This window comes from Magallana gigas, chromosome 5 (genome assembly GCF_963853765.1).
Source record: "Magallana gigas chromosome 5, xbMagGiga1.1, whole genome shotgun sequence".
Taxonomy (NCBI): domain Eukaryota; kingdom Metazoa; phylum Mollusca; class Bivalvia; order Ostreida; family Ostreidae; genus Magallana; species Magallana gigas.
This window is the reverse complement of record NC_088857.1, coordinates 25,279,187-25,298,704: the sequence shown is the minus strand read 5'-3', so window position 1 is coordinate 25,298,704 and position 19,518 is coordinate 25,279,187. Positions and strand designations below refer to the sequence as shown.

At 33.7% G+C, this 19,518-nt stretch overlaps 1 protein-coding gene across 3 annotated transcripts in view; it reads right to left on the bottom strand.

The window, feature by feature from the left end:
* Positions 1-12,931: 12,931 nt before the first annotated feature.
* Positions 12,932-19,518, bottom strand: part of LOC105330144 (MFS-type transporter SLC18B1) — a 54,168-nt gene continuing 47,581 nt past the window's right edge. For all 3 annotated transcript variants that reach the window (XM_066084445.1, XM_034470838.2, XM_066084444.1), the window contains one exon: positions 12,932-17,169. In XM_066084445.1, coding sequence (XP_065940517.1) covers positions 16,996-17,169 — 174 coding nt within the window. In that variant the 3' untranslated portion in view covers positions 12,932-16,995. The remainder of the gene's footprint in view (positions 17,170-19,518) is intronic.

Sequence of the window (19,518 nt, the reverse complement as noted above, 5' to 3'; positions counted from 1 at the left end):
AAAATATCTACGTCCAGTCGGGCGCTTGAACAATCAAATTTGTTAGCTCGCACCAAAGATTATGCATCTCGAACGGTTATTTTAAACATTGTATCATGGAATCGTATATTAACGTGGATTCTTGTATGAACATGGAAACGAAATATGTTATAATATGATGGACTCTTATGAGACACATTAGCAGCGTGAAATTACCGTGGATTCTTAACACAAACCAAGCCTTCGTGAGATGAGCGTGGACTTAACAGAAATACTTCGGCATCGTGAAAAAAGCATGGGCTCTTCCTAGAGATACCTTGGCATCGTGAGATTAGCATGGACTCTCGTAAGAGATACCTTGGCATCATGAGGTTAGCGTTGACTCTGATAATAAGACTTGGCATCATGAGGTAAGCGTGGACGTATAAGAGATACCTTGGCATCATTAGGTTAGCGTGGACTCTTATAAGAGATACCATGGCATCATGAGATTAGCGTAGATTCTTATGAAAGATACCTTGACATCGTGAGATAACGGTGGACTCTTATAAGAGATACGTGGCATCCTGAGATAATTATGGACTCTTCTAAGATATACCTTGGCATTATGAGGTTAGCGTGGAGTCTTATAGGAGATACTTTGGCATCATGAGATTAGCATGGACTCTTTTTAGAGATACCTTGGCATCCTGAGATAAGCCTGGACTCTTATGAGAGATACCTTGGCATCGTGAGGTTAGCGTGGTCTCTTATCAGAGATACCTTGGCATCAAGAGATTAGCATGGGCTCTTATAAGATATACTTGACATCGTGACATAAGAGTGGACTCTTATAAGAGATACCATAGCATCATGGGGTTAGCAGGAAATCTTAATAGAGATACCTTGGCATTCTGAGATAAGCTTGGACTCTTTTAAAGATACATTGGCATCAGGAAGTTAGCGTGGGCTCTGATAAGATATACTGTGGCATCATAAGATTAGCTTGGACTCTTTTAAGAGATACTTTTGCAGCATGGGGTTAGCGTGGATATACCTTGGTATCGTGAGATAAATACGCGTGAAATCTTATAAGTGATACCTTGGCAACATGAGGTTAGCGTGGAGTCTTTTAAGAGATTCCAGGGCATTATGAGATTAACGTGGACTCCTTTAAGAGATACATTATGAGGGTAGGATGGACTCTTATAAGAGAAACAGTACCTTGGCATCATGAGATAAGCCTGGACTCTTCTAAGAGATACTTTGGCATCGTGTGGTTAGCGTAGACTCTTATTGGAGATACCTTAGCATTCTGAAATAGGCTCTAACTCTTTTAAGAGATACATTGGCATCATGAGGTTAGCGTGGATTCTTATAAGATACACCTTGGCATCGTTAGATAAGCGTGGACTCTTATAAGAGATACTTTTGCATCATAAGGTTAGCGTGGACTCTTATAAGAGATACCATGTCATTATGAAATTAGCATGGACTCTTCTAAGATATACCTTGGCATCATGAAGTTAGCGCGGAGAAATAATTTGCCAACATGCGTTTAGCGTGGACTCTTATAAGGGATACTTTTGAATCATGAGGTTAGTGTAGACTTATAAGAGAACCTTTGGCATCATGAGATTAGCATGGATTCTTTTTAGAGAAACCTTGGCATCGTGAGATAAACCTGGACTCTTATGAGAGATACTTTGACATCGTGAGGTAAGCGTGGACTCTTATAAGAGATCCTTTGGCATCATGTGATTAGCATTGAATTTTATAAGAGATACCTTGGCATCGTTAGGTCAGTGTGGACTCTTATTAGAGATATCTTGGCATCATGAGATTAGCGTGGACTCTTATAAAAGATACAATGGAATTGTGAGATAAGTGTGGATGCTTATAAGTGATACTTTGGCATCGTTAGATAAGCTTGGACTCTTATAAGAGATACCTCAGCATCATGAGGTTAGCGTGGACTCTTATAAGAGATACCTTGGCATCATAAGATAAGCCTGGTCTCTTATAAGAGAAACTTTGGCATCGTGAGGTTAGCGTGGAGCCTTAAAAAGATACCTTTGCATCATGAGGTTAGCATATATTAGTATACACTCTGATTAGAGATACCTTGGCATTCTGAGATAAGCTTGGACTCTTTTAAAGATACCTTGGCATCATGAAGTTAGCGTGGGCTCTTATAAGATATTCTGTGGCATCATAAGGTTAGCGTGGACTCTTATAAGAGATACCATGTCATTATGAAATTAGCATGGACTCTTCTAAGATATACTTTGGCATCATGAAGTTAGCGCGGAGAAATAATTTGCCAACATGCGTTAAGCGTGGACTCTTATAAGGGATACTTTTGAATCATGAGGTTAGTGTAGACTTATAAGAGAACCTTTGGCATCATGAGATTAGCATGGATTCTTTTTAGAGAAACCTTGGCATCGTGAGATAAACCTGGACTCTTATGAGAGATACTTTGACATCGTGAGGTAAGCGTGGACTCTTATAAGAGATCCTTTGGCATCATGTGATTAGCATTGAATTTTATAAGAGATACCTTGGCATCGTTAGGTCAGTGTGGACTCTTATAATAGATACATTGGAATTGTGAGATAAGTGTGGATGCTTATAAGTGATACTTTGGCATCGTGAGATAAGCTTGGACTCTTATAAGAGATACCTCAGCATCATGAGGTTAGCGTGGACTCTTATAAGAGATACCTTGGCATCATAAGATAAGCCTGGTCTCTTATAAGAGAAACTTTGGCATCGTGAGGTTAGCGTGGAGCCTTAAAAAGATACCTTTGCATCATGAGGTTAGCATATATTAGTATACACTCTGATTAGAGATACCTTGGCATTCTGAGATAAGCTTGGACTCTTTTAAAGATACCTTGGCATCATGAAGTTAGCGAGGGCTCTTATAAGATATTCTGTGGCATCATAAGGTTAGCGTGGACTCTTATAAGAGATACCATGTCATTATGAAATTAGCATGGACTCTTCTAAGATATACTTTGGCATCATGAAGTTAGCGCGGAGAAATAATTTGCCAACATGCGGTTAGCGTGGACTCTTATAAGGGATACTTTTGAACCATGAGTTAGTGTAGACTTATAAGAGAAACTTTGGCATCATGAGATTAGCATGGATTCTTTTTAGAGAAACCTTGGCATCGTGAGATAAACCTGGACTCTTATAAGAGATCCTTTGGCATCATGTGATTAGCATTGAATTTTATAAGAGATACCTTGGCATCGTTAGGCCAGTGTGGACTCTTATTAGAGATATCTTGGCATCATGAGATTAGCGTGGACTCTTATAAAAGATACAATGTAATTGTGAGATAAGTGTGGATGCTTATAAGTGATACTTTGGCATCGTGAGATAAGCTTGGACTCTTATAAGAGATACCTCAGCATCATGAGGTTAGCGTGGACTCTTATAAGAGATACCTTGGCATCATAAGATAAGCCTGGTCTCTTATAAGAGAAACTTTGGCATCGTGAGGTTAGCGTGGAGCCTCAAAAAGATACCTTTGCATCATGAGGTTATCATATACTAGTATACACTCTGATTAGAGATACCTTGGCATTCTGAGATAAGCTTGGACTCTTTTAAAGATACCTTGGCATCATTAAGTTAGCGTGGGCTCTTATAAGATATTCTGTGGCATCATGAGATTAGCGTGGACTCTTATAAGAGATACCTTAGCATCATGAGGTTAGCGTGGACTCTTCTAAGATATACTTTGGCATCATGAGGTTAGCGTGGAGTTTTATAAGAGATACCTTCGCAACATGAGGTTAGCATGGACTCTTATAAAAGATACTGTCGCATTATGAGGTAAACGTAGAATTATAAGAGATACTTTGGCATAATGACATTAACATGGACTTGTTTAAGAAAAATATTGGCATCGTGAGATAAGCCTGGACTCTTATGAGAGATACCTTGGCATTGTGAGGTTAGCGTGTACTCTTATAAAAGATACCATGGCATTGTGAGATAAGTGTGGATGCTTATAAATGATACCTTGGCATCATGAGGTTAGCGTGGACTCTTATAAGAGATATCTTGGCATCATAAGATAAGCCTGGACTCTTATGAGAGATACCTTGGCATTATGAGGTTAGCGTGTACTCTTATAAAAGATACCATGGCATTGTGAGATAAGTGTGGATGCTTATAAATGATACCTTAGCATCATGAGGTTAGCGTGGACTCTTATAAGAGATATCTTGGCATCATAAGATAAGCCTGGACTCTTATAAGAGATACCTTGGCATCTTTAGGTCAGTGTGGTCTCTTATTAGAGATACCTTGGTATTATGAGATTAGCATGGATCTTATAAGAGATACCATGGCATTGTGAGATAAGTATGGACGCAAATAAGAGATACCTTGGCATCGTAAAATAAGCGTGGACTCTTATAAGAAATAGCTTCGCATCATGAGGTTAGCGAAGACTCTTATAAGAGATACTTTAACATTATGAGATCAGCATGGACTCTTCCAGGATATACCTTGGCATCATGAGGTCAGTGTGGAATCTTATAAGAGATACCTTAGCATCATGAGGTAAGCATGGACTCTTACAGATATTTTGACATTAATACATGTAGGTTAGAGTTGACTCTTATAAGAGTTACCTTGGCACCATGAGTTAGCGTGGACTCTTATAAGAGATACATTGGCATCATGAGGTTAGCTTGGACTCTTTTAAGAGATACCTTGGCATCATAAGATTAGCGTGGAGTCTTATAAGAGATACCTTGACATCATGAGTTAGCGTGGACTCTTATAAGAGATTCCTTGGCATCATAAGGTTAGCGGGGACTCTTATAAGAGATATCTTGGCATCATGAGGTTAGCGTAGACTCTTATAAGAGATACCTTGGCATCTTGAGGTTATCGTTGACTCTTATAAGAGATACCTTGGCATCGTTAGATTAGCGTGGACTTTGTACAAGATATCTTGGGAGATTAGTGTGAACTAGGGTGTACTGGGCATATCATATTTAATAGTGTGAATTTGTGTGATTTCAGCATGAGGTTACATCAGACACCTTGACAGTTTGAGATCAGTTCGGACTTTTTAACGAGATATCTTATTTGTCTGAGATTAGTGTGGATTTACGCGAGATTAACTTATGACTGAATCTTTGACAGTTGGATATATCAGAATGGACTAACACGAATGACATTAACTGGACATAAACGAGCTTCTTTGACATCATCATTTAACTGTTCTTCATTTGTCTTAACTTTTTCAGTTTTCTTCGTTCGTCCACAGAAATTATTTCAAATCATTGCTTTTCAAAGGGCATACCTTGTACAAAATCTTGATTGTGATTCCCTGCCGACTTCACATGTAAAACGCACTGAATGTGGTATTGTTAAACACTTGATCTAAGTTATGACTGTTTTTAAAAAAAATATAATATTAATGTATTCGTCTACGTTTCAATAAATGCAAAGCATGGCTTAGAGCCAGGAGAGTCTGCTTACAAACTTTTACATAATATGTTTACAATTACGCAATTTTGATAAAACATGCTAATAAGGACATAATAAGGACGATAATTTTATCATATCAACTTTGCAATTTGAGGTTGTTGGTAGAAACTTAAACAGTGTAATTCTGCAACTTAAATAAAGAATATACTTTCATTTTTCTATTGTAAACTCATGATCATAGTTTTAAACGTACATTTATTAATTAATTTCAATCAGTCAATCAATTTGGGTTCCAAGATGTATGGAATAGAGGTGGTTGGGGGGATTTGAATGTATATGTATTCCAATTAAAAACTTAAAAGTTAGACCTAACCATTAAAAAAAAATTAACAATTATCAAATTGTCTCATTTTCTTCTTAGAATAATATCTGATGCTATCTAAAACCATATCTCATTCTTCTTGCTAAAGGCGTGAAAATTGCAAAATTACGGAAGCCCATTTAGGACCTATTAAAAAATATTTTTGAATTTGATACAACGAATTCTTGAATTTGTTAAAACGAATTAAAATCGTTATAACAAATCGGGCTACAGTAACAACCCCCCCCCCCCCCGGCCACCCCTTTAATATAACAGGTTTTTTTTTTGGTAAAATCTCGTTTCCTTCTTAATTTTTGGTGTCTTTTTTTCTATAGCTGTTCTCATGATGATCTTTGTACTGTACAATAACAAATATACAGATCGAGCGTTTCAAATATACAAATGAGCAAAACTGATCTCTACCTAAATGATACGTCCATCATAATAACTTTTGGCTTTTTTTTTTACAAGTGTGATGAAAGTTTATAAAATTTAAACACCCTTGTTAAAATTCAATACAAGTTCATAGCATTTTTCTTTTCACACATCATTGAGTGGTAATTTAAAATTTCACAATATAAACAAAAGACCAGTAGGTCTTAACGGTCACTTGAGTACCATAGCCCATACACAAACTTGTCGAGGAGTCTCATATATGAATTTAATTAAGTTTTATTCTGGAGTAGTAAAATTATAATATTGTAAAGATGATCACCTCCCTGCCTGAAATCTTTCAAATAGGACAATGAAATCTATAGTTTTAATTTACAATTGCTAAAACCTTAAAAGATCATTTCAGAGTGCATGACCTGATATATTGAAAAGGTGCAAGACTCTATATCTGTCAACTTTAAAGATAGGTTTTAGGTGTATATGTTTTCATAGATAAACTAAAACAATGTGGCTAGTATACATGTTTTATTAATATGTTTAAAGCAACCTCCGATCCCTCATCCCCAGGGGCAGACAGAAACTCTCCCTCTGGGCATTTTAAAAAAAATTGATTTGGTTAACTAACTATTACTTTACTATTAACAAGTCTATTTGTTTATCTAAAGAGTTCAAAAAATGTTCATGTTTCAAATGATAAAAATACTAGCATAACTGTTTTGATCATACAACTTATTACCTTATATACAATGATTAATAACTAAATATGAACAAGCAAAGGAAGATAACTCCATTATGAAGAAGCAAGGGAAGATAACTCCATAAACTGCCCATAAACTCTTTCCAAATGGTTACACAATATTTTAACTTTTGATAGACAGCTTCATTCTTTCTTTTTTTAAATACATGTACGTGAATTTACTCATTTCTTTCATTGACATTCCCAAATAATTATAAGACAACTAGACACGATCTCGTTGCGAGCAACGAGGAGGTCTTCCGTCTGATTTTAGAATTTGAGATACCTGGATGACCTTGAATTTGCTATGTGACAGCTAAACTTAATTTAAAACAGAAGGAAAGGGTCTACATTCTAAAGACCAAATACTATTTTGTTTCAGATGTAAGAGATTTGGTTGAAAACACTTAGACCCATCTTGGTCTCTAATTTGAGTGACCAGCCCCTTTTTCTTAATATCGAATGAAAGGTCATTTACTTTTAAAAACATTTTGCTCAACAAGTGTTTAGAAATTCGATACTGTTCTTAAGATATCTGAAAAAGAATGTTTAGGGACAGATACCTTATTTCCTAATAAGGGATGTCAAAACAAAATTTTGATCATTGCAAATTGTTAAAAAAAATCATTATGAGTATCTTATTTTCTATAGTGCACTTCAAAATATTTTTCCTTTTAGTGTTAAAAGTAATCAAAGTTTTTGACTTTTGAAATCCTAAAAAATCTAATATTACGTAACACATGAGAAGATCATTATACTGTTAAGCTACGTAACTGTAAGATAAACATATTTGCTTCTACGTGTATAATCTATAACAAAATATCCCTCAGTAAAGAACTATAGATAAAGGATTTTACAGCCCCCGGGTCCCTAATTTGGGAAGCCAGTCCCTTTTTCTTGGTATAAAATGAAAGATCATTTAATTTTAAAGACATTTTGTTCAATGACTGTTCAGAAAGTTGTTATCGTTCTTGAGGTATCTGAGAAAGAACGTTTTAGGGGGCCGGTGTATAAAGAATAATGACCCCCGTAGAATAATGACCGAGGGTCATTTTTCGACGTAGAATAATGACCCCCTTGCTGAAGAATAATTAGATTTTTCTGAAGAAAAAAGACCCATAGAAAAATGACCCGCTGTAAACAAGAATAGAAATTGGTTACCCCATATCCAAGATACGACTTTGAAATTTCTAATTTTCACTCTGTTTAACTGATTTTGAAGTTATAAACACTGTAAACTTGTAAATAATATCGGTAGCAAGCATATACAACCTCTTATATTGCCACAAATTGATTGTTAACAGTTCGTCACTTCTCTCGTCGACATGACGCAATTAAAGAAAAACAAATTCATACACAATGAGGAAACTATGTGATAATTAGCGAACAATAATCATGAAAGAATAATTGTTGTAATAAGATAAGCATTATTCATTGGTGAATGAATTGTCGATCTAAGAATGATACATGTATATATTTTAATGGAAAAAGACTAAGAAGGCAAGTAACGTAGGAATATGAATACTTCTTATCAACATTGCTGGGGGAAAGTGATTTTAATAAAAAATAATTTTACGTTAGTTTTGTTTTCTTCTACGTAATGCATGAACATCGATATTCTAAACAATTGTTGTAATGTTGCATTTGTGATCATGAATAGACTTTATTCCTTTAGAGCAAATGTGTGAAGAGTACCTGACTATAGTAAATCTTAATAGATAATAAACATTGATCGATTATAATAAGAAGAGATTGTTTGTAAAAGCGTGGAAAAGGGGTTCGGGCTCATATTAGGGGTTTATATCCCCCTTGATTTTGATCACACGATCTTTACTGCATCCAAAAGTTGTCAATGCTCATACAAACTGTTGGTGCATTAATCATCTTAATATTAATCAATGTACATGTATGCCGATGATAAAGTAAAATATATTTTCTGTTCGAGTACTCTCAGTACTTTGACGATTTTCCTTATTGGCCGTTAACTTCTACTGGCGTAATGACTGCTGTCATGATCAGTGCCTGCTAACTTCAGCTTGGTTATAATGCCTAACACTGGAGTAAGCTTTTCATAATTTTGGTTTCATCATTAATTATGGGTGATGCACTTGCATACCCAGCAGTTTGTAGTAGGGGGAAATCGTCAATACAAGTATAATTCATGAACAATATCGAGTCTACTCTTTCATCGCCAATAAAAAGGACTTTGTTTTATAGTGTCTTGTATCTCGAAATAATTTTAATGTGTTGTCATTCGTAATAATGTTATACATGTTAATGTAATCGTTAAGACGACAACCATACCCCGATGCAATACGTCAGTATCTTGTTTTAACGGAAGGATTTTTATTTTCTAAGATATACCCCTTCTTTCACTTTAAGTTTATTTGAATATGAATTATAATTTCTGTTACTTTCTGTAAACTGCAGTAAAAATTACAATATTGTAAAGTAAAGACTATTTCACAAATAATAAAAAAAAAATACTAAAAATAAGGGGGTCATTATTCTACAGGGGTCTCTTTTCTTCATGTAGAGTGTGCTCATTTTTATGAAAATGGCACTTATTCTTCAGGCAAAAGGGTCATTTTTCTGCGTAGCATAATGACCGGGGGTCTTTATTCTACGTCGAAAAATGACCCCCGGTCATTATTCTACGGGGGTCATTATTCTACTTCACAGCGGATCTACTATTCTCATCTGTTCTGATTTAAGGTATCCGATCCATAATAGCCCCAAATTCAATGAATCTGGATGCATAACAGATGTATATGGGGTTAATACTCCATATACTTGGACACAATTGTCATGTTTAAGAGTGGAATGTGTCCTAATTAATGACCTTTTCCTTTTCTTGAAGAGTTGTCCCCCAAGAGTTGTCCCCCTTTGCTTTAATTCTATAAAAATTGATTTTTTAAAAATATATACGGTAAAACATTCATTTTCGATAGTTTTTGTATTCCTAAGAACAAAATACACCTTTCCACCAAGGTATTTATTGATATTCCTAGTATTAATTTGTTTATTTTAAAAAATGTGCTTGTCCTCATAGACCATTATGCAATACTTATTTATTAATTACTGCTTAGTTAATGATATTTTTAAAATTTTCTCTTGGTAAATCTTTTTCTACTCTAAAATGCTTTAAATTAATGTTAAAGTATTAAATACATGATGGATATTCAAGGTTGGAAAAATAAGGTCCTAATATGGATCGGATACCTTAACACTATTTATAGAACGGGAATTTCCAAAATAAACACAGTCAACAAAAATGTGAAGTTGTGTATGTTTAATTGTCAGCAAACAAAATACAACTTTGTAAATAGAAAAGATTAAAAGTTTAGCCTTCAGAAATAAACAATACACATTATTTAATATACTTACATGTATAATCTGTCCCAAGTTATTGCTTCCATCGCAATTGGATGATTTTTAATAAAAATACACATAACGTTACATGTGAAAGATATACAGTTGAAATCGATAAAAGGGAATATATCCAACATATCTTCATTGAACAATTATCATTTTTCATTTATAAAAGTTCACAGGAACGAAAACAAATTTCTTACGGAGATTTATAATGGGAGATGTTTACATCTGCTCTCCTTTCGGAAGTACTAGTACTCGATCAGATACATCGCACAATTTTTCAACGTTATCATCCGGGCTTATTAATGGCTGGTGCAATGCAAAATCCCCGTAGACTTTCTATTTTGGGATGCGTATTGAAACCTGAAGCGGTAGAGGGGGCGTTTCAAAAAACATAATCTGGACATTTTTCATATTAGTGGATGAACGCAGTTTGAGCATAAAGGTATTTATGATTGATGAAGTTTTCCGGTCAATTTTTCCATTGATACGTCGATCAATAGAAAGATTATTAAATTAATTTCTTAAATCAATCAGGTTTATATAGTTTTTCTTGCATCCGACAATTTATAACGTCAAAATAAATATAATTAAATTGTAAATTGTAAATAAATACGTATAGCCAATCAAAAAGGACGTTGCAACTAGAAATAAATGATATGGTTATGAATATCCATGATTCGAAATATTTCGCAACTTTTCCTTTGGTTTAAAGAAATTACTAAGTGTTCCGAATATGGGTGAATCAGTTCATCGAACTGACGCACTTTTTGCAGGGAATCAGTCTGTTAACGGCGATTCTCAGGGAATCAGCGAAATATATCGAATTACTCTTATATAGTGAAAAATAAGTAGAGGTATAGTAATATATTATTATGCGACAGACAGACAGACACACGAGGGTAAAACAGTATATCCCCTTCTCCTTCGTAATGTACGTCGCTCTTGGACAAAGTTGGCAAGTGAAAAGCTTATATATTGTTTTAATGTTTAGATCCTATATATACGTAAATATATATGTATATTTACATTCTATTGTGTTTTTCCATTGAATTCCGTGATGTTTAAATGCCTCTAAATGCAACACCTATTCACTACGTATGAATTTACGAGTAATTTACATATGTAGTTCTCAAAAAGTGATTTCTATGTAATCGGTTAAAAAAAAGCATTTCATGAATGTTGTCAAAACACGATGTTTTATAATTATTCAACAAAAACGTTGACTTTATTGTTAAAAGCAACATTTCAAGAGTTATTTATCATGGATTATATTTTCATGCTCGTCGATCTTATCTCAACAGTCTATGTGAAAACCAGTTTAAACCGGTTTTACAATCAGCTGTTCTTGCTGTTACTTATTCACTCCCTCCGTGATCTGCACTTTATATCGATTTATTCAAGTAAACAATTGATTTCTTCAGTAAGAGAATGTAAATATAAGCATTAAATGATTTATTTTTGACGTCGTCGTGTCAATAACTGCCGTCAGGTGAGCAGACAAATTATCATAACGCGCTAACGCGCGTTATTCAATTTGTCTGCTCACCTGACGGCAGTTATTGACACGACGACGTCAAAAATAAATCATTCAATGCTATAATAAACGTAATTTCTGCCTGGATTATCGAGAATATGGAGGCAGAAAGATTCTAGGCGTCAGTTTATCTCACTACATATATGGTGATATACTGGTTCCAGGCGTAAACCAAGCGAACACTGAAGGAGATGGGCAGGAATATAAACTTACATGGAGTTACGCCTGGAAAATATGACGCCCTTAGAAATCAAAGTACTGAAAGTAATGAAAGTCGAGCTATAATTTGTGGACAAACAAATTCACATTGTTGGCCCATAGTTTTAATACTACAATCTTAATTTTGCGATTGTTCTTTTAAATAAGATAAACATATAACGTTGTATACGTTGTAGAGATTTAGGGACGAAGGGCGTTATTAAAATCGAATTACAGTTTGAGTACGACTTTAATCAATTGGATAAAATGATAGACTATTCAATTCGACCAGGCTAGCTTTATATGTTAAAGGCCGTATTTATAAACCTAATTCATGGGGAAGGTCAACTGGTCTCTTCCAGTGCCACTCCTTTAACGAAGACAGGTTACATTAAGGAATTAAACCATATCTAATTCATACAAAATTTGCCAATTTGACCGTGCTATCTATACATGTTAATGGTTCCGTAACTGAATTCAAGTTTTCTGTCCTAGAATACTAACCTAACAACAATGTAGCTCAAAATATGGATGTTTAATTCAGACCCTTATATTATGTTCCCACATATCAAGATCTTCTATGTTTCATACAATTAATTATGCCAGTTTTGATTCAAATATCTTTTGAATAAGCTAGTGAATAAGTTTCTAAATTTTGATTGTCCCTACATTAAAAATTCCATCTCATCTTAGTGACAAGAAAATGATTTGAAGCATTCTGGGCATTATAATTTTCTGATCCCTTTTGACCTTTGGCTTGGTTCGCTCTGCTGATAGGCACAAAGTAAGTCACTAGTTACAGCTAAAATCTCAGTGTTTAGCATACTGTCAGCATTTTCTAAAGCATTGGTACTACTACAACAATCTGCAAGTGAATCATCTGCTGATAAAAACCATTAAACGAAAGTGTGCTTTCACTGCTTGAAACATTGTTCATTTATTGAATATTAAAAAAAACCCATCATTTGGTAATATGCATAAATATCTATTATGTTTACAAATATCCTTCCTTTTGAATCAAATATATGTGTAAACTGTTAAAAATGTTACATAAATAAGATGGAAATAAGCCTGATTTGCATAATTATAAACATTTGTAAACGCCGTTTCTTGGAACTTACATTAATTTATGCATCTACATATGTATTGTTACAGTACATTAATTTATGCATTTAAAATATATGTATTATACATCAACTAAAGGAGTATTTATGTAAGGAATGGTACTCATCACATTCAATTTGGGATTATTGTAAGACTGTATTCCAACCAAATGTATACATTCATACACTTGTATTTACATTTATTTGCTTTCAAAAACTTTGAGCATCAATAATCGACTTGGACAAAAAAAGTAGTGTTTATAGCTAAAAAACACTTTCATGTGAAGATATTTCACATTGCCACTCTATTAAAGAATAAAATATACATGGATATAAATATTTTAAATAGAAATGTAAGTATCAAAAGGTGAAGTCAATTAGAACTTGACGCAAGCACTTTTCAGCCTTGGTCTACATGTACATGTATATTTTCTTAGCAGTAGGCATAAAAAACTACTTAATCTCCAATGAAAGCCAGCTACTAGATAATAATAAAAAAAAAATAATAGTATAACTCTTTTTATAATATTTCTAATCAAAGGTATGGTGGCTTATCTATAAAAATGCAAAGTCTTTTTTATTATCATTGTTGTTTTAATCCTTATATTTTCTTGTGATGCTATTATTTGTCTTGAAAAGTGAAATTTTTTATGTATGACTCATTATTCGAAATCAATAGATGTCTGAAAGATTGATGTTTAATAATACATATAAATACTAGTTTTATTGCTGACTATTAACAAGAATTTTGTTGAAATCTTTCTTAAAATGAGCTACAACATATTTACCAAGCCAACTGTTTACAGAAGCTTTCTTTTTTCACAAATGCCCAAAACACTTTTTGAACTTCATACAAAAATAGAATGGTATATATAAAATTCATATCGTAAATAATTTTGACACAGATAGCAATTCTTAAAATAGAAGGAACATACAATTTTAATAGATCAATATTTGTTCATTCATTAATTATTTCTTAATCTTTGGAAGATATCAGATACATGTATAACCAGTTCTGTACTCTAACATTTTTATTTGTATCTTAACTATATAAAACAATATATCCGACAAGCATTTTTCATACAAATAGATACAGACACATGTATTAAAATGGCACTTTTTGAATTGCTATTCTGTTACTCTTGTAATGAATAATAACATATACAGTTGCGTTTGTATTATAAACATAACAGCTTTTAACTAAATGAAAGACATTTTGTTCAAATCTTTAATCAAAAAACAAAGTTGGAGGTCAGCAATTGTGACTTTCCAGATTAAGATTTGCTTGTCAGGAAGTATTACAAAATTTTAGTGTATAGTACAACAAATTGATTTTATCATCTTATACTTGCAAATTGGTATCAAAGTACTGAAGAACTGACGGGAGTTGATTTTGTCGATGTTTATTTATTTTAAAATCAATGATATGTTATTTTGCATGACAAGTACATGTAGTTTATAATTTGAATTACGCATATTTTTATAATATGAATTTTTTGACTTTTTCGACAAGAATGTCGAGAAACAACCCCCATATGAATCATGTTAAATAATATTTAAAGATAAAATTAATTCAATCAAACTATGTATAGTAATAGAAATATTTCTCGAAAATTGTATGGATACAAGCAATATTGAACTCTAGTCTCGTTCAACCAAACGCTCGGCTGACACCGTAAATCTCCGACAAGGATTTACGGAGACAGCCGAGCGTCGAGTTGAACGAGACTATATTGAACTCTAGGAATACATAGACTACGAAAAATATTTAAATTGCTCGTACCATTTAAAATCTGACTATTTTCAAGGTATTTATAAATAATTTTCCTTGAAAAACGATGCTTAAGCATACATTACATCGAATTTATCAGTTATTTTCAAGAACTAAGTCTTGTCAGCAGCAATGATTTGTGCTGAGGTCCAAACACTGTTTCACTTTCGGTTTGTCTGAGTAACTGCATAGGAGAGTTGATTAAAATCAACTCCAAATAAGCTGTAGTTTTACATTAATTTTTATGTTAATTTGTAAAATTGTGTATTTATTCCTATTAAACGACAGAAATAATAACAAAGAACACAATATGAGTCAAAGAACAGGGATGTACAATGCCTGTAGAATATCCCCCGCACCCTGGATGTTGAAACGACAAGTGTACAATGCCTTATATTTTATAAAGAAATATTTAGGTTTGTGTGCATCTGCCATCAGTACATGTACACTAAAATACTGCATTCTGCAATTTTTTGAGTGATGTACATCATAAGATGGCTGCAGAGAGACAATATACAATAGCTTAAGGAGTTTATATTGAAGCAACTTATACTTGATCACAAATGTATTAGAATCACATAAAACATAAAATAACCATTTCTTTTTATTCACATTTATCACTTTTAAATTTAATATAAATACCTATGGCATATCATGAACAATACTGCTAAAAATTAAAAAAAAAATAATAAAACAGTTTACCATGAACATAATACTACTTTTATTGCCAATGTGTACTAACTTCTTTATACGTATGTAATATTTCTCTTACAACCAAGTTTTAAAGAGACAGTACAGCTGAAAACACGTGTGAATAACTTCAGATTTACCCATTGTATCGTTAGGAAGTAAGAAATAACGTTGATTGTAATAGTTGAAATGCATAAAATATATTTCACATACTTAATTAACGTACCGGTAGTTATGAGCTTCCGGAAATTTAAGGGTCGTACAAACCAAAGTAATCTTATATCGTTTATTTGTACCACGTGGACTTTGATTGACAGTTAATGACGAGCTGAAAACTACAAGATCTTCGTCCGACTACGGTCATCATGGTATAAGAGGTTAAAGGGACTCTCTAAACGGAACACATCCTCACTTACTTGATAATTTATAAATGGTTTACCAATTTCGGTTCATTTTAAAATGAACAGACATAAATATGTCAAATAACCCCTCAAGGGGCCTCATATACAAAAATGAATTTAGGTTGTAGCGGCTCCTATGATAAACACGAAAAATCATGCTTATTAATTATTACCTGGGAGGAGTAGAAAAGACATATTTATATCAACAAACATGTCCAGGAGAATCTTTACAAGCCCTGCATGTGTTTTGTTTACAGTAAATACGCATGTGTAATAGTATAGAAGGCTGAGCCCCGTAACACGTTGCGGTGTAAATATGTGATAGGTTATACGTAATTATTAATATTAATGAAATTTCATGGAGAACTTTGTAATTTTCTGAAAGTTTATACATACCGGTACATGAGTAGTATAAAGGTTATACGAAATGAAATAATTAGATTTATTTCATGGAGAACTTTGTAATTTTCTGAAAGTTTATACAAACATTAATAGTATAAAGATACCGAACCCGATCCGAAATTTTTTCAAGTCGGTTTTTTGATAAGATGCGCCGTACTGTCAGATTTGAGAAATCCTAATCCGGGGGAGGGGGGGGGGGTGTATATAGCTTTCACTTCAATTTCACTGTTCATTTACTTATTTTGAAATCATTTTTTTACATGGCCCCATAAAAGTGGAGGGGGGAGGGGGGCGCCAACTACATGTTGTTAATTCAATTTTTTGTGAGTAAATTTAAAAAAAAAACTTTTGCAGCGCAAAACGTGGGGGAGGGGGGGGGGCGCCATTAAAATCCATATACAATCAAAATCCACTTTCTGATGAAAATTAAATTTGTACATGTACTGTGAAATACATTTGTTGAATTGCCATTTATCTTCACAATTTAATATCCATAATTAAAAAAAAAAGACTTTCTCAATATCTCAATAAAGACTAGCATTTTGATTGACACTATTTTTTTTTACCCCAACAGCATTGCACAAATTGAGTTTGCACTTTGACATCAGACCTGAGTGGCTGATAGGGGAGGGTACGATGCCATGTAGTCCCCAACGGTCTCTACTGCCAGACTGTCACCCAGTAACTTGGTCTGCTCCTCTTTGCTGTCTGGGACAGACTTTTTGACAGATCTCTTCCTGCATCGGTCATAGACGAAATTGAAAAACAGCAATGGAATCTGTAAATGATAAAACAAACTGAGCAAGCTGTATAATTACAGTTGGAAACGGAAGACCTTATTGTTTTCGTACTGTTTATTATTTTCCCCCCCAAATTTTGTGCACGCGATTTCTCGAAAACTACTCAAGCGATCTCGACAATTTTTTCACAGATGACGGGACATTATCTGAATTTTGTATGCTTTTGAATTTTTTGTCGTCGTCACTTCCGGTCCGGATTTACGGTAGATTTTGTAATTTTTTACGACCAATTTTGTGCAGAGCTGATCTCAGAAATATCAGTGATATGAATACGAAATTTTCAGGATAGGTAGACCATGGTTTGAAGTTGTGCACTATATAGTTGTTTTGCACTAATGGTGCTATTCCTTGGAGCTCACTCAGGCACGAAAATGGGGTACAGATTTTGAATCAAAATTTTCATGCGTTTTGATCAGTATCTTTTTATCAGTTGATATTTTGTTAAGACATATAGAACAAAAGTAGTAGAGAATCAAAAGTTCTATCCAACAAAATCAAGAAAAGGGGGCTAGTCTCTTTATTTAGGGACCAAGAAACTCGTAAAGTCTATTACGAATAACTTCAAAACGATAAATATTTTGTTATGCATTATAGAATCAAAGTTGTTGATCGCTACAATATCTGTTTGAAGAAGTCATCGTCAGGCCCATTTTTGATGTAATTAGGGATTTTTATTCATTATCTTTAAAAAAAAAAAAAATTCTTGGGGGGGGGGGGGGGGGAGGTGTTAATTTTTAAATTGTATCGATATTTCATGGTATCATTTTAAAAAAAATCGGACGGAAGACCTACTCGTTACTCGTAACGAGGTCGTATTTTTTTTTTCGATGTTCCAACGGAAGACCTTATAGTTTTCGTACTGTTTCTTCTTCTTATTATTATTTTTTTCCACAAATTTTGTGCACGCGATATCTCGAAAACTATTCGGCCGATTTCGACCATTTTTTCCACAGATGATTGCCAGTGGTCATAATTCTAGAAGTTTTTTGAAATTTTGAAATCGTCACTTCCGGTTCCGATTTACGGCCGATTTTGTAAATTTTTACGACCAATTCCGTGCAGACATAAACTCAGAGACTATCAGAGATGTGAATATAAAATTTTAAGGATAGGTAGACCATAGTTTGAAGTTGTGCACAATGCAGTTTTTTACGCCATTGGCGCAAAGTTTAGGAGCTCGCCTGGGCTCGAAAATTGGATACGAATTTTGAATCAAAATTTTCATACGTTTTGATCTGTATCTTTTTATGAGTAGATATTTTCTTAAGACATATATAATAAAAGTGGTAGAGAATTTTAAGTTCTTTCCAACAAAACCAAGAAATAGGTGCTGGCCCCTTAAATTAGGGGCCACGACACTCGTAAACTCCATTACAAATAATTTAAAAATGAGAAAGATTTTGTAATGCATTATAGAGGCAAAGTTGTTGATCGTAACAATATCTATCAGGTAAAATCATTGCCACGCCCACTTATTACGTAATGAGGGATTTTTAGGTAGAGAAGGAGACATATTTTGTTAAGCATTGTAGAAGAAAAAATGTTTGCATTGATGATCGTAATCGATTCCATCAATTAAAACACCAATGTCTGTCCCCATTAAGGATCTAGAATGATGGCCCCTAAAATATTCAATCATTCGTATCTAAAAAATATACAATAATTTAAGATGGGTGTAAGAACAAAAAAATGGTAGTATTCTTAAGACCTATATAAAGAAATCATGAAAAGGGGGCTGGCCCCTTTATTTAAGGACCAAGACACTCGTAAACTCTATTACAAATAACTAAAAAACCATAAAGATTTTGTAATGCATTATAGAGGCAAAGTTGTTGATCGTAACAATATATATCAGGTAAAATCATTGCCACGCTCATTTATTACGTAATTTGGGATTTTTAGGGCCAACGTACCGAAACTTTTACGCAATATATCTAGAGAAGGAGACATATTTTGTTAAGCTTTGTAGAAGAGAAAAGGCTTGCATTGATAATTCTAATCGATTCCATCAATTAAAACACCAATGTATGTCCCCATTGAGAATCTAGAGGGCTGGCCCCTAAAATATTCAATCATCTGTATCTAAAAAATGAACAACAATTTTAGATACGCGAAAGAACAAAAATTAATAGTATTTGTGAGACCTTTTGAATAAACGCAACAAAAAGGGGCTGGCCCCTTACATTAGGGGCCAATACACTCGGTAAGTCTTTTTCACATACCTTGAAAACGATCAAGATTTTGTAATGCATTACCGAAACAAAGTTGTTGATCATAACAATATCAGTTTGTAAAACTCATTGCCACACCCATTGATGACGTAATTA